At 45.7% G+C, this 17,474-nt stretch overlaps 1 protein-coding gene across 1 annotated transcript in view; it reads right to left on the reverse strand.

The window, feature by feature from the left end:
- LOC142490543 (immunoglobulin superfamily member 3-like) overlaps nt 1-17,474 on the reverse strand; it is a 45,982-nt gene that overhangs the window by 3,000 nt on the left and 25,508 nt on the right. Inside the window, exons 2-3 of the mRNA XM_075592954.1 lie at nt 1,671-2,048; nt 884-1,291 (exon numbers count right to left, since the gene is read on the reverse strand). Coding sequence (XP_075449069.1) covers nt 884-1,291; nt 1,671-2,048 — 786 coding nt within the window. The remainder of the gene's footprint in view (nt 1-883; nt 1,292-1,670; nt 2,049-17,474) is intronic.

Below are 17,474 nucleotides of genomic sequence, written 5' to 3' on the forward strand. Positions count from 1 at the left end.
CAGCAGCCAGACAAGACCCCATTCTGATTGGCTGGCTGATTTACGATCCGGTCTCTGATTGGTCGCCAGCCCCTTCTCCATGCTAGACATAGAACACTGAGGTCTATGTAAGGGGACTGGCCGATCAGAGAACCAGACCTTCTTGTGAGTCGGTGAGGCGCTTGCGGGCTTTTCAATGTTGCGAATAGCAGAGCAACCGGCTTCAGTTTTGGAACTGGAAAAGCCCACCTAGCTGAGACTAAGTCAGACGCGAGGACCAAGTTCTGAGAATAGAACTGAGCGGTCGCGGTTATGCGGTCTCCCCAATAAGAGAACCGTGTATCCTGGGTCGATGTCCTGGTCAGGGTAAGCCTTCCGAAGCAGGCGCCCTGCAGCAATTTCAGGCTAGTTGCACCCCCAGTAAGTGTGTATTCTTTCTGTATTTTGTGTATTCATTGTGTGTCCGCGGGTTTCACCTGAATAAACCTCATTTTATTCCACTACCTTGTTTTGCTGAGTGAATGATCCCAGAAGGTATATAAGCTGTAAACAGTGCTGGTCTCCCATGACAGTGATCTCATAGACATAGACATAGACATGCCCTGCCCCTGTCAGCCTCACCTCCCACCCTCTACACACGTAGCTCAGCTCCTAAGGCACCTGTAGGGCTGTGTAACGGGAAATGTATATACATCTGGAGCTGTTTTTATATTACTCTTAAAGGGGTAGTCCCACGTTGTACCCTCCCAAAAATCTAAATTTAGGATCATAAGGCTACAAGAACTGCAAGTACCTTTAGGTTCCAGATTAGTTTGTTTTGAAAGCCTCCAGAGTTTACACCTTTCCTGCACCTGTAATGAATCTTTTGTTCTTACACGTATATTTTATATTCCCGAACACTTACACTTGTCACTTGATACCACAAGTTTAGTTTCCTCTGACTCTTTCCCCTTGATGTCCGTCCATGTCCCATCAGGATCCTGGATCCATTCAGACACCCGGCAGGAGATCTGACCCTGGTCCGATGTCTGGAGAGCCTGGATGGACAGACGGAAGACTGTTTTCCCAAGCTTCTCCAGCTTTAGACCCCCTGAGGAAAAGCGCTCGGTGTAAGAGGGACCTGGGAGAAGCACAAAATCCCGGGACAGGGACAATATCTGTGTCTCATTCTCAGAGGTTAAGAGCCACGTGACAGAGAGGTGGGTGTGCTGGGAGGAAGTCGTTGATACATAGCAGAACAGCTGCAGAGGATCCCCTTCTCTCTTCTGCAGGGCTTGAGGAAACATTCTGACCTCCAGCGTGTCTGGTATCACTGGGGGGAAGAGGAGCAGCGTCAGGTCAACACAGGACAAACCCACCTTTATACCTGTATTGTCATTGTCAAATAATTATAGAACTTGCAGACAGAGAAGGAATCATGTCAACCAATCAGAGTCCTTACTGCCTTTCCTCTGCCCTACTGTATGTAGATGAAGTCATCTTCATTGTTGGATCTAGGATGAGGCTGATCGCTGGTTTTCTGCTCAGCAGATTCCTTGTAGTATTTGGTAAGCTGCACAGAAGGTGCTGAATGCATCGGGGTGCAATACATGCATTTCAGAGACTAAAAGTGACAGCTTCTTGCTGTGGTGCAAACTCCCCAATACATGAAGATACTACATGAAAAGGACCTATGTCTCATGGTTACTTACCGCTCAGATTCACCCTGCCGCTGTAAGTCCCATAATACGGTGTATCGGTCCCGGGCGTGTAACACTCGTACTCCCCGGTGTCCATCTCCTTAAGCTGACGGATGTGTAGGAGAGTGTGGTCGCCCGCCAGGCGCTCCACGTAGATGTCCCCGCTGCGCACGCGATCGGAGTAGATAGGGTAGGTATAGTCAGATGCCGCTGTGCTCACCATCTGCAGCTCCCTCCCGGGGTAGGACGGCAGGTATACGGACCAGAGGAATTCCTGCCGGGAGGGGCCCTGGTAACCACTCACCCGGCACCAGATACTGATGTGGGTGCCCACAGTGCGGTACAGGGGTCCCTGCTGAAGCGTCACCGCCCGCTGGGTCCAGGACATGCCTTTGAGAAGGGGACACATGAGCTTATGTTATATGTCACAATATGAGGCGTTAAAGGGAGCCGTTATATGGCACAATATGAGGAGTTATAGAGAGACGTTATATGGCACAATATGAGGAGTTATAGAGAGACGTTATATGGCACAATATGAGGAGTTATAGAGAGACGTTATGTGGCACAATATGAGGAGTTATAGAGAGACGTTATGTGGCACAATATGAGGAGTTATAGAGAGACGTTATATGGCTCAATATGAGGAGTTATAGAGAGACGTTATATGGCACAATATGAGGAGTTATAGAGAGACGTTATATGGCACAATATGATGAGTTATAGAGAGACGTTATGTGGCACAATATGAGGAGTTATAGAGAGACGTTATATGGCACAATATGAGGAGTTATAGAGAGACGTTATATGGCACAATATGAGGAGTTATAGAGAGACGTTATATGGCACAATATGAGGAGTTATAGAGAGACGTTATGTGGCACAATATGAGGAGTTATAGAGAGACGTTATATAGCACAATATGAGGAGTTATAGAGAGACGTTATGTGGCACAATATGAGGAGTTATAGAGAGACGTTATATGGCACAATATGAGGAGTTGTAGAGAGACGTTATATGGCACAATATGAGGAGTTATAGAGAGACGTTATATGGCACAATATGAGGAGTTATAGAGACGTTATGTGGCACAATATGAGGAGTTATAGAGAGACGTTATGTGGCACAATATGAGGAGTTATAGAGAGACGTTATATGGCACAATATGAGGAGTTATAGAGAGACGTTATGTGGCACAATATGAGGAGTTATAGAGAGACGTTATATGGCACAATATGAGGAGTTATAGAGAGACGTTATATGGCACAATATGAGGAGTTATAGAGAGACGTTATATGGCACAATATGAGGAGTTATAGAGAGACGTTATGTGGCACAATATGAGGAGTTATAGAGAGACGTTATATGGCACAATATGAGGAGTTATAGAGAGACGTTATGTGGCACAATATGAGGAGTTATAGAGAGACGTTATATGGCACAATATGAGGAGTTATAGAGAGACGTTATATGGCACAATATGAGGAGTTATAGAGAGACGTTATATGGCACAATATGAGGAGTTATAGAGAGACGTTATGTGGCACAATATGAGGAGTTATAGAGAGACGTTATATGGCACAATATGAGGAGTTATAGAGAGACGTTATATGGCACAATATCAGGAGTTATAGAGAGACGTTATATGGCACAATATGAGGAGTTATAGAGAGACGTTATATGGCACAATATGAGGAGTTATAGAGGGACGTTATATGATACAATATGAGGAGTTATAGAGGGACGTTATATAGCACAATATGAGGAGTTATAGAGGGACGTTATATGGCACAATATGAGGAGTTATAGAGAGATGTTATATGGCACAATATGAGGAGTTATAGGGAGGTGGTATATGGCACAATATGAGGAGTTATAGAGGGAAGTTATATGGCACAATATGAGGAGTTATAGGGAGGTGGTATATGGCACAATATGAGGAGTTATAGAGAGACGTTATATGGCACAATATGAGGAGTTATAGAGTGACGTTATATGGCACAATATGAGGAGTTATAGAGAGACGTTATATGGCACAATATGAGGAGTTATAGAGGGACGTTATATGGCACAATATGAGGAGTTATAGAGAGACGTTATATGGCACAATATGAGGAGTTATAGAGAGACGTTATATGGCACAATATGAGGAGTTATAGAGAGACGTTATATGGCACAATATGAGGAGTTATAGAGAGACGTTATATGGCACAATATGAGGAGTTATAGAGAGACGTTATATGGCACAATATGAGGAGTTATAGAGAGACGTTATATGGCACAATATGAGGAGTTATAGAGAGACGTTATATAGCACAATATGAGGAGTTATAGAGAGACGTTATATGGCACAATATGAGGAGTTATAGAGAGACGTTATATGGCACAATATGAGGAGTTATAGAGAGACGTTATATGGCACAATATGAGGAGTTATAGGTAGGTGGTATATGGCACAATATGAGGAGTTATAGAGGGAAGTTATATGGCACAATATGAGGAGTTATAGGGAGGTGGTATATGGCACAATATGAGGAGTTATAGAGAGACGTTATATGGCACAATATGAGGAGTTATAGAGAGACGTTATATGGCACAATATGAGGAGTTATAGAGAGACGTTATGTGGCACAATATGATGAGTTATAGAGAGACGTTATATGGCACAATATGAGGAGTTATAGAGAGACGTTATATGGCACAATATGAGGAGTTATAGAGAGACGTTATATGGCACAATATGAGGAGTTATAGAGAGACGTTATATGGCACAATATGAGGAGTTATAGAGAGACGTTATATGGCACAATATGAGGAGTTATAGAGAGACGTTATGTGGCACAATATGAGGAGTTATAGAGAGACGTTATATGGCACAATATGAGGAGTTATAGAGAGACGTTATATGGCACAATATGAGGAGTTATAGAGAGACGTTATATGGCACAATATGAGGAGTTATAGAGAGACGTTATATGGCACAATATGAGGAGTTATAGAGGGACGTTATATGGCACAATATGAGGAGTTATAGAGGGACGTTATATAGCACAATATGAGGAGTTATAGGGAGGTGGTATATGGCACAATATGAGGAGTTATAGAGGGAAGTTATATGGCACAATATGAGGAGTTATAGGGAGGTGGTATATGGCACAATATGAGGAGTTATAGAGAGACGTTATATGGCACAATATGAGGAGTTATAGAGAGACGTTATATGGCACAATATGAGGAGTTATAGAGAGACGTTATATGGCACAATATGAGGAGTTATAGAGAGACGTTATATGGCACAATATGAGGAGTTATAGAGAGACGTTATATGGCACAATATGAGGAGTTATAGAGAGACGTTATGTGGCACAATATGAGGAGTTATAGAGAGACGTTATATGGCACAATATGAGGAGTTATAGAGAGACGTTATATGGCACAATATGAGGAGTTATAGAGAGACGTTATATGGCACAATATGAGGAGTTATAGAGAGATGTTATATGGCACAATATGAGGAGTTATAGAGAGACGTTATATGGCACAATATGAGGAGTTATAGAGAGACGTTATGTGGCACAATATGAGGAGTTATAGAGAGACGTTATATGGCACAATATGAGGAGTTATAGAGAGACATTATATGGCACAATATGAGGAGTTATAGAGAGACGTTATATGGCACAATATGAGGAGTTATAGAGAGACGTTATATGGCACAATATGAGGAGTTATAGAGGGACGTTATATGGCACAATATGAGGAGTTATAGAGGGACGTTATATAGCACAATATGAGGAGTTATAGGGAGGTGGTATATGGCACAATATGAGGAGTTATAGAGGGAAGTTATATGGCACAATATGAGGAGTTATAGGGAGGTGGTATATGGCACAATATGAGGAGTTATAGAGAAACGTTATATGGCACAATATGAGGAGTTATAGAGAAACGTTATATGGCACAATATGAGGAGTTATAGAGAGACGTTATATGGCACAATATGAGGAGTTATAGAGAGACGTTATATGGCACAATATGAGGAGTTATAGAGGGACGTTATATGGCACAATATGAGGAGTTATAGAGAGACGTTATATGGCACAATATGAGGAGTTATAGAGAGACGTTATATGGCACAATATGAGGAGTTATAGAGAGACGTTATATGGCACAATATGAGGAGTTATAGAGAGACGTTATATGGCACAATATGAGGAGTTATAGAGAGACGTTATATGGCACAATATGAGGAGTTATAGAGAGACGTTATGTGGCACAATATGAGGAGTTATAGAGGGACGTTATATGGCACAATATGAGGAGTTATAGAGAGGTGGTATATAGCACAATATGAGGAGTTATAGGGAGGTGGTATATAGCACAATATGAGGAGTTATAGGGAGGTGGTATATAGCACAATATGAGGAGTTATAGGGAGGTGGTATATAGCACAATATGAGGAGTTATAGGGAGGTGGTATATAGTACAATATGAGGAGTTATAGGGAGGTGGTATATAGCACAATATGAGGAGTTATAGGGAGGTGGTATATAGCACAATATGAGGAGTTATAGGGAGGTGGTATATAGCACAATATGAGGAGTTATAGGGAGGTGGTATATAGCACAATATGAGGAGTTATAGGGAGGTGGTACATCCCACTTCCCATTCCTCAGTGATAAAGCTTAAGGCGAAACGCATTTGATGAATTGTGGACACTACAGGCCACCGTAGTTGAAGGAGTAAGCTTTCCACCTAGACAACCCTAACCAGCAACAGAAGCCATCAGCCCCTTGCGTGCAGGCACCAAACCGAGTCCCAAGGGAAGGACAAGTTTTGGGAGGAGCAACCAGGGCTGTGCACAAGTCAAGGGAGTCCCCGCATGATGCAGAAAGGAATTAGTAATCGGGAACTGGGACAGACGTCACGCTGATACCCCACGGACAAGGGAGAGACGTGTAAAGTCCGAACTGGAAAACTAATCCACAAGCCACTGTGTTTTGGCTGTTTGTGAGCGGGCCGTTCTATTTGTACTATATCTGCTGCTAATAAATGGTAATACACTATATCCTTCGCCTTTCCATTTGAGAAACACCCCAAGGGTCAGAGTGGAGGAATATCCTGTCAGGTGGGACTTAGCTCCTGTGAGTGTTTGTTTTATAGCTACTTTTAATATTATATGGGATTTGTCTGCATATATCCATTTCTTACCACTGATTTTTGTGGTTTGTTTTTTTCTTCTCTCTTTTATCTCAGGGGGGCGCAAACTTTTTTCCCTGCGCCCCCCTGCCGGCTGTCCCCTCACTCCCGCGCCCCCCCCAACCCCAACTTACCCTCGCTCCGGCGTAATGACGTCACGTTGCCATAGCAACGTGACGTCACATGACCTCGCAGCGTCATTTTGACGCCGCGTTGCCATGGCGACGCCGGGAGGAAGCCGCCGGAGCCACGGGTAAGTATGGTTTACAGAGGCCCTGCAGCTCCCCCGGCACTTAATTTAAGTGCCTTCGGGAAGCGCGCGGGGCCTCTGTAAACCCCGTGCCCCCCGTCGGCAGTCTCGCGCCCCCCCTGGGGGTCGCGCCCCACAGTTTGCGCACCGCTGCCTTATCTGTACGGGGGGTGATCACCTAAACCACGCGCGGGAGGACTATTTCCTTTTCATTTGGAATTTGTGGAGGAACTTGAATCACCTTCTTGGACTCTGGCTGCGGATCTCTGAGTATATACTTTACATTGCTTTTTAAAACTATTTATCCATTTTATCTACAGTATTTATCCCTTGTACTTTGTTTATTTTATGTATAAAATGTGTTACCAGGCAGTAATACAGTGAGTGTTACCTCTCGTTTTAAAGTATGTCCTGGGCACAGAGTTAAGACAAATAATACATGGTTACAAATACAGTTACATAAGTGAGCAGGGTATACATTATATACAAGACATTGTGTGCACAGTTAGAGATAATATATATTATGAGCGTATGAAACAGTTACAGACCAGGTTAAAATGTGACAGCCTTAGATTTGAAAGAACTTAAACTGGTGGTGGATGTGAGAGTCTCTGGTAGGTTGTTCCAGTTTTGGGGTGCACGATAAGAGAAGGAGGAACGGCCGGATACTTTGTTGAGCCTTGGGACCATGAACAGTCTTTTAGAGTCTGATCTCAGGTGATAGGTGCTGCATGTGGTAGGGGTGAGGAGCTTGTTCAGGTAGCTGGGTAGCTTGCCCAGAAAGTATTTGAGGGTTAGACAGGAGAGGTGAACTTTGCGCCTAGACTCGAGTGATGACCAATCTAGTTCTTTGAGCATTTCGCAGTGATGTGTGTTGTAGTTGCATTGGAGAACAAAACGACAAAACTTGGTAATTTTTCTGTTAGCAGTAGTAATAGTGAGCGGTTATGTGGGGCAATAGGAGGAGTTATAGGAAGAGGTTATATGAAGCAATAGGAGATATAGGGTGCGGTTATATGAAGCAATAGGAGGAATTACATGGAGAGGTTACAGCCGCGGCCACTTTTATTCTACAACATCTCCGAATTTTTTCGGGGATTTTTTCCGAATGCCACGCACTTCATCGCAATTCACCGCGTTCATGCCGCATTCATGCAGAGACAGCGCTAATAAAATGCACTAGGATAAAGGCGGCCGCGGCTAAAATACCGGAACATACGGCATCAAATACTGCATCTGCCCTTGGTTTTCAGAGTTGCGCCGATACGGCCGCACCAGGATAAAGGCGGCCGCCACTGTATATAGAGCAATTGGAGGAGCTACAGCGAGCAATTATACAGAGAGAGAGAGTAGGTGCTATAGGGAGAGTTTATATGAAGCAGTAAAAAGAGTTATAGGGAAAAGTAGTTTAATAGGGAGGCATTATATCGATAATAGAAAGTGTTACAGGGAGCAGTTATATGGAGTAATAGGAGGAGTTATAAGGAGAGGTTATTGGGACGGTGGTACCCAGGCCAGTAAATAAAGGTAGTATGCCAGGCTGAGTGCCCCTGAGCCATATTGGGGAAATGTGATTGTCAGCTCTTCGGCACAGTAATGGCAGTAACACTTTGCTTTTAATAAAAAATGTCTGTGTCTCCCACCAGGTATAAGGTGCAGAGAATAATGTTATTTCTATTGTAAAATGATTTAGATAGCGGTATTTTCCTGTAACCGCCAAAATGGTTTTAAAACCCAGCAGCCCGCAGCACAGTGCATAGCGTTTGGCTAACTTTTGCTAGGAAGGTCCTAGCGTGCTGTGAGTGCTGGGAGAGTAAAACCAGGAAAAAGGTTATAACGCAATTTTTATAAAGTTTGATAAAAATTGATGAATGAAAGTCACCCTATTTTTATGGTTCCAACATTATAGTTGTAAGGGGATTTTCATTCAGACAGCCGGAACAGAGGGAAACACTCAAGTAGTAATTGCGGTACTTTGGAAATTTTGGCAGGTAATTCCTGAGAGGTGAGCAATGCATATGTAACTAGGGCTTCTGAGCCCCACCCCCCCTGCTGGTTTGGTTCCCCGATGTCTGGAAAAGTCCGAAGTTGATGGCATTAGTCGACTAAAAGTGTGAAGTGGGGAGGGGTAATTCAAGTGTCCCCCATCTTAGCAAATGGCCCAGATGTCCGGCCAGCTCAGACAAAATGTCGCCAGGTAAGGGGGCTTGGTCTGGTATGCTAAGCGGCAAAGGTGCGAGGTGCGCGCATGCCCTTAGCAAACTAAGACGCCCTCTGCCAGGTTTTGCCAAGTAGGGGCAATCCTGGGACAGGTAGGAGTATTATTCCCATGAATGAGATAGGGATTTTTACTGCATAAAATCCCTGCAGCCGATCAGGAGTCAGATTAATCTAAGCTGGATATTAAACTTTGCAAACTGGAAACCCACGTCAAGAGATCGTAAGAACTAAGGAATCCAGAACTAATTCTATGGCTGTAGAACGAAGTAAGCAGCTGCGGAGGAGAAACAGGGGTTGCGAGAGGCGCCCCTATCCAAAGACTGTTTTTGGCTTTTTTGCTCACAACTCCCGCTCCTGGGAAATGGTGCCTAATGACTCTGTTTCTAAAGATTTCATTTTGGAGTTAGAAGATTTCATTTTGCCCCGTCCCAGTAAGAGTATTTCAAGTGCGTTTTTTTTTGCAAATAATCGTGTGTGTGTTCATTCTGTAAATAAATTACAACTTATTTTATCTCTTGCTTTGCTCAATCAAAGGATCCGGGTATTTTGGTTTTGAAAGTTCTGGTCTCCGTGACAGGTTTTTTTCTGGTGGCAGCGGTGGGATCTGATTGAGTCTATGGTATAGTATCCTGCGGGATCCTATAGCATAGCGGGAGACTCTGAAGTTTGGAGCTCCCAAAGCAAGAAGTAGCATACACACGATTTGCAATTGCATGAGAAATACAGTCACCCTTTTCTTCCCATAACTGTTTGCCTGCGGGTAAAACATGGACAGGCGAGCCGAATGATTCCGGACTTAAGATTATGCCCGGATCGTTGTCCGGTGTGAGAGTTATGGACTACCGATGGCATGTTGGTAAAAGGTGCCAATGGAGGAGGAATTAGAAAGACATGAAGCAGGTATAGCTTATCCTGCGGTCATGGAGCTCGTAACTGCAGCCACAGTGATTACACTTCAGCCCGGGGTTTAAGAGGCTGATCCAGCCCTGGAGGGAGATGGACATGGGGAGGGAGAGTGTGCTCACTGGGTTAATGGTGAAGGACTGGGTCTTGGATATGCGGGAGATATTTTGCCAACAGTTCCAATAGTCCCCGTGGCTACTGAACTCGCTAACTCTGGACTCACAGCACTTCTTGCCTCATGGGTGAAGGAGCTACAGCAGATGAGAGAATTTGCATGCTGGCAGCTCTACACGGACAAGTGTCCCCTCACTCTCACTTGGTAAATGGAGAGCAAGCTGTCCCTCAAGTTAATCACCAAAGCTTCAACAAGTTTGTCTGTGGCACAGACAGAATCGACCGTTTTCTATCAGACTTTGAAACTCAGTGTCTGAGATACCGGGTGCTACAACGGGACTGGGTGCTGCGGATGCATCCCCTGTTGTCTGGGATTGCTAAAGAGACCCTGCAGGGCATCCCACGAGAATATCGGGATGACTATGAACATGTCAAAGCTTTGCTGCTGTTGCAGTATGCCCTCACCCCAGAAGACTATGAGGCAAGTTCAGGACAGGGAAGCATTATCTTGAGGAGTCCTATGTTAAATTTGGTGCCCGCATGGCATGGCAAGGTAAGGCAAGGCCCTCAGTGGGCGGAGGGTTATGGTGCTACAAAATTCCACACTTTGCTGGACTTGATTTTCCAGGAGCAGTTACTGCAGCAGTGTCACTTGGACGTGTGGGCATGGGTCTTTGACCGTAAAACTAAGACCCATGTGGAAGCTGCAAGAATGGCTGATGAGTATGTATGCAGTTGCTCCCTAATAGATGAGGAAGGGGCTTCGAAGAAACTGGCTGTGCCAGCCAAGGGAGCCATGCAGACTCCTCAGTGGGTACACAAGTCTGGAACAGAGAACGGCGTATCAAAAGCTGCAGAGTTTAGGCACGAGAGGAGATGCTATCTCTGCAACAAAGTGTGCGACTGGCACACACAGAGGAGTCAAGCACAGCCATGGAATCAACCCACAGAGGGACGTCTGTGGAGAGATCTGCACTTTCCACCCTGGGACCAGCAGCGGAGATAGAGGGACATCCGGTTGCATCAGTCAGGATGCAGCCCAGCAAAGTCCGGCAGAAACATTTGTGAAGAGTGACTATTGGAGATCGCCAAGCAGCCGGCTTGCTGGACTCTGGTGCCACAGATACCCTGATCTGACCTTATATGGTCCAACCAGAGTATTTGCTCCCGGGCACCAGGATGCAAGTGACCATGTCAGATGAGGGACTGTGGCCACTCCAGGTTGCCCGGGTGTTTTTTGATTGTGGTGCCGGATGTGACATGAGGGAGGTGGGAGTATTGTCTGGGTTAGATGCCACAGTTATGCTCGGCAATGACCTGGGACATGTAACCTGTGTGTTCAGAGCAGAGCTGGCTCCTGTTGCAGCAGTTACTAGGAGCCAGTCATCAGGGATCGCAGCAGAACCAATCCCTGTCCCCCTGCATTTGAGACCAACAGTTCCAGCAGTGTCAGCGGAGACAAGACAGGTAACCCAGACTGAGTCGTGACCAGGCCTATAATCTCTTTCGCATAAGGGAGGGGGACGAATGGAAAACCGCGTTTAATACGTGATCTGGACATTACAGTACAAGTATCTAGTAATGCCCTTTGGTTTATGCAATGCTCCTGCCGTCTTTCAAGAGTTCATGAACGACATCTTCCGGGATGTGTTGGGAACATTTGTTATTGTATACTTGGATGACATTCTCATTTTTTCTAAAAACTTAGATGAACACATTCACCATACCAAACTGCTGCTGTCTAGGCTCTGTACTAACCGCCTATGCGCCAAGATGGAGAAATGTTTGTTCCACCAGACTTCTACTGCCTTCCTAGGCTATATTATCTCTAACCAAGGTTTCTCAATGGACCCAGAGAAATTGAAGTCTGTTCTTGACTGGCCGCTGCCAAATTCTCTCAAGGCCGTACAGCGTTTTCTCGGCTTTGCCAACTATTACAGGAAATTCATCTGTAATTTTTCTTCCATTGCCCTCCCCATCACTGCCTTGACCAAAAAAGGTGCCGACCCCACGTCTTGGTCTCCTGAAGCCATTGGTGCATTCGAGTTTCTCAAAAAAGCCTTCGTCTCTGCACCCATCCTACGTCACCCGGATACCTCTCTTCCCTTCTCATTGGAAGCCGACGCTTCGGATGTGGGAGCCGGTGCAGTTCTTTCTCAGAGATCCTCTCCCCAAGAAAAACTCCATCCCTGTGTTTTTTTTTCACGGAAATTCTCGTTTGCGGAAAGAAATTATGATGTTTGAAATCGTGAGCTTTTGGCCATTAAATTGACTCTTCAGGAGTGGAGGCATCTTTTAGAAGGCACCAAGGAACCTATTGCCATCCTAACCGACCACAAAATTTGCTGTATATCGAGTGGGCTCGACGGTTAGGATCCCGTCAGACTCGTTGGTCTTTTTTTTCCCCTGTTTTAACTATACCATTTCGTATATTCCTGGTACCAAAAATATCAAAGCGGATGCTCTCTCTCGCCAGTTCGCCACAGAGAACGAATCTAACGAATCCACGGAACCAATTCTTCCTGCCAAATGCATTATCTCTGCTAATAACTTTGATGTGTTGGATGAAATCAACAAAGCCCAGGTTCACATTTCCAGCAGTTTCAGGGTACCAGAGGGACGCTTATACGCAGCTCCACGGTTTCGCCACAAGATTTTACTTTGGGGACATTCTTCTAGATCAGCTGGTCATCCAGGCTTCAAGAGGACAGCGGATCTTATTAAACGGATATTTTGGTGGCCTAAGATGAACAAAGACATTTTTTATTTCATTAGTGCTTTTCCGGTATGTGCCCAGAGTAAAGCTGCCCATCACAAACCTTCTGGCCTTCTCATGCCTCTTCCCATTCCGGAGCAACCTTGGAAACACATCTCTATGGACTTCATTGTCGAAATTCCCAATTCCAAAGGAATGAATACCATTCTTGTCGTGGTAGACAGATTTTCTAAACACTCACAATTTATTCCCTTAAGGGTCTTCCTAATTCTGCTACTTTGGCGGATATTTTTTACAAGGAAATTTTCAGATTACATGGCGTCCCCATTTCTATTGTCTCTGACAGAGGGTCTCAATTCATCTCTAAGTTCTGGCGGGCGTTTTCCCAGAGATTGGAATTTCTCTACTTTTTTCTTCCGGATACCACCCTCAGACCAATGGTCAGACTGAAAGGATGAATCAAACCTTAGAGCAATATCTCAGATGTTTCATCTCTAAGTCACAAGACAAATGGATGGACCTGTTACCATGGGCCGAATTTGCTATTAACTCTCTTAAGAATGAATCTAAACAAGAGTCTTAATTTTTCATCAATTTCGGTTTTCACCCTAGCAGTCTTCCCCTCTCCCCCCCCCCCCCCCTTCTGACGTTCCCGCAGCAGACTCCCATGTTACGACCCTTCAGAATTCGTGGAGAAAGATCCTTAAGTCCCTATAAACTGCCGTCTCTAGACAAAAAACTAAAGCAGATCGACGTCGCCAACCAGGTCCTTCATTTAAGCCTGGTGACACTGTGTTTGTCCTCAAAGAATATTAGGCTCAAGACTCCATCTCCAAAGTTGGCCCCAAGATTTCTGGGCCCTTTCAAGATAACAGAAAAGATCAATCCGGTCGCCTACCGTCTAGCACTACCTCCTACCATGAGGATACCTTCCATATTCCATGTGTCCCTACTCAAGCCTTTTATCCAGAGCTCGCATTTCCCGGATCCTTCCTGAAAACCCAACCCAGTGACTACCCTAGGACAACAAGAGTACAAAATTCACTCTTTCATTGACTCTCGTTGGTCAAGAAACAAGCTCCAGTTCCTCGTCCACTGTAAGGGGTATGACCCAGAAGAGCGTTCATGGGTTCCAGCACGTCACATCCATGCTCCCAAACTTCTCCGGCAGTTCCATCTGAAATTTCCCCAGAAGCCATGGCTGGATCGTCCGGAGATCGATCCTCAAGGGGGGGATACTGTGACGGTTCAGGGATTCCTTCCCCTCCATGTGTCCCTGGCGCTCCGCTCCTTCCTGCCTCTCTTGTCCCTTCCTTGCCTCCCCATTCTATTCTCCCTTCCTCCTCCCGCATCTGTCCCTCTGTGACAGCCTCTGACGCTCTCCCGGCATCTGCGCACGCTCCCCGGAAGATACGCGCGCCTTCTCTGTCTCCTCTTCCCCGTTGCGGTGCTCCCCGCTCACGGCCCCCGTTCCGGTTCCCATGCATCCTGCAGTTTCTCCTCCTGTTCTTCCTCCGTAGGTGGCCCCGCAGCACGGCGCTCCGCGCGCCTCGTGACGCAGCCTGTGTGCGCACACTCTAACCTTACAGAGGGCGCACGCTCCTCTTGTAAGCTTTCCCAGACCCCTGGCTCCTCCTCTCATGCTCTACAGGCTATCTCTCTCACTGGCTCACCTGTCTCCTCCTCTTCTCCTCCTTACCTATCCCTGCTGTCTCCCACTTCTCCCTCTGCTCCTCCTCTCTCTCCCATTGGTGTTCCCTCCTTTATAACCCCTGTCTGTCCTCTCACTCATTGCTCTGCACAGTTCTTTGTAACCTCTGTGTGTCCAGTCCTATATGCTTGGCTCTCCTGTGTTTTCCAGCGTTTGCTCCTGCTCCTGCTTACCCCTGGATTTCCCTGGCTTGACCTCTGCTTGTACTGGATTACCCTGCTCTCTACTGCCCTTGAACCCTGCTGACGGACACGACTTTGCTGACTTCTGTGATCCCTGGACTCTGGCTTACGAACATTACGATCCTGCTCTCTATATCCCTGGACTCTGTCACACAGACATCACTACTCTTACTCTGAACCCCAAAGGCATTGCAAGTATAACTAATCATCTCTCTACAGGCCCGGCAACGCCATACCACACTTCGGGCACGCCCTCACTGCTGTGGGTGCATGATAAAACCATTAACCCACCTGAGTACTGGGGACTGGCAGGGTCTGCGGGCATACAGGCGTTACACTAATGTACTTGCAACTCCCCCCTTCCCGCCGGGACCGCCACACTCCTTGCTTCATGGAGAGAGGGGCGACCCTGGACTAAAGGGTCCGGCTTCTTGCAGCCACACAAAGAATATCAGCCCTGCACTCACACCTTGTTAATGGGAAGCAAACAACCCCCCAAGTGGTATATGCAACTACACACGTGGGTTTCTTGACAAGGCTTATTTATTTAGCCTTGTAATATATACAACACACAAAACAAAAATAACTTTCTTATCAGCAACAAAAGGAAAATGGCTTGCTTCAGCAGACAGACAAAAATAGTTTCACTTTAGCAGACAGTGTATATGGCAGTTGCTCTTTTCAATGCAGGGCACAGACAGTTCACAATTCAGTTACTTTGTTTATCAGACCTTGTATCAGGAAATCTCTTTAGCAGCAGCTTACTCCTCTCTCATCAACCACCCCTCCATGTGTGTACAGCCTGGGTTTTAACACACCTTGATTAGGTAGCTGGGATTCAGCTAATTGTCCTGAGGTTCCCAGCTGAAGTTAACCTAGTCAGTGCTGCACTGCAGACTAGACATAGGTTTTCCAGGCATCTAACTGGTGGCTGTTATTTACCCTGTCACATTCCTCCCCTGTTAGTGTGTGGCTGGGGCTATGCACGGCTGAAGCCCGACCATACACCCCTTCTCTAGAAAAGAAGTCAGCATTTGCGTTCTCTTTTCCCGGCCTATGCTGAATCTCAAATGAGAAGGGTTGGAGGGCCATATACCACCTAGTCAATCTAGCATTGGAATCTTTCATGCTATTTAACCACTTCAGTGGAGCATGATCCATCACCAAAGTAAAATGGACTCCTGCCAGGTAATGCCTCAAAGCCTCAATTGCCCACTTTACTGCGAGGCACTCTTTCTTAATCACTGAGTAGTTTTTTTCCCTTGGGAACAATTTCCTACTCAGGAAAAGGATAGGATGTTCAACTCCCTCAAACTGTTGTGACAACACTGCCCCTAGCCTTATCTCTGATGCATCTGTTTGCACTATAAAAGTGCTGTTGAAGTCTGGGCTTCTAAGTATGGGACCCTCTGATAGACACCTTTTTATGTCCTCAAAGACTCTCTGACAATCCTTTGACCACACCACTTGTGTAGGGGCACACTTTTTTGTGAGGTCCGTTAAAGGGGCTGACACTTCCGAATAGTTGGGGATGAACCGCCGGTAGTACCCTGCTAAACCCAGCAGAGAGCATACCTGCATTTTTGTTTGGGGGTTCGGAACTTCTTTCAGGGCAGCTACCTTGTCGGCTAGTGGCCTTACTTTTCCACCTCCCACTGCATACCCTAAGTATTTGGTTTCCGCTTTACCCAAGGCACATTTCTTAGGGTTGGCTGTGAGCCCTGCCTCTCTTAGAGATTTGAGGACCGCTTTCAGCCTATTTAGATGGGCCCGCCAGTGTTTACTATAAAATGACAATGTCATCTAGGTAGGCTGCGGCATAAGTCCTATGGGCCTCAGTACCTTATCCATGAGTCTCTGAAATGTGGCTGGGGCTCCATGCAGTCCAAATGGCATTGTCACAAACTGGTATAAACCCATGGGAGTGGCAAAGGCTGTTTTGCATTTGGACTTTTCCTCTAAGGGTATTTGCCAGTATCCTTTTGTCAAGTCCAACGTGGATATATATTCCGCGTTAGCAGGGTGTCAATTAATTCGTCCACCCTTGGCATCGGAAATGCGTCAAACTTGGATACCGCATTGACCTTTCGGAGGTCCACACAAAATCTTACCTTCCCATCGGGTTTAGGGACCATAATTATTGGACTACACCACTCACTGCATGATTCCTCAATCACTCCTAGGTGTAACATTTCTTGTACCTCCTTCTCTACCAGAGCCCTACGACTTTCAGGCAACCTATAAGGACGGGAATGTACTTTTACCCCAGGTGCTGTCTCGATTGCATGGGAAATTAAGTTAGTTTGTCCTGGTAAGTCAGAAAAAACATCCTGGAATTGTGTAATTATTGCTAACAAGTCCCCTTTTTGTTCAGAGGACAACTGTTTACCCATTGGGATTTTATCGTCACTCACGTGGAGGCTGAGGACCCAAGTCCATTTCCTCCTCCACCGGGTGGATGAATAGAGACCGCTGCATCTTCCAGGGTTTCAGCAAGTTCACATGGTAAATTTGTTTACCC

The sequence above is a fragment of the Ascaphus truei genome, chromosome 3 (assembly GCF_040206685.1).
Source record: "Ascaphus truei isolate aAscTru1 chromosome 3, aAscTru1.hap1, whole genome shotgun sequence".
NCBI classification, from domain to species: domain Eukaryota; kingdom Metazoa; phylum Chordata; class Amphibia; order Anura; family Ascaphidae; genus Ascaphus; species Ascaphus truei.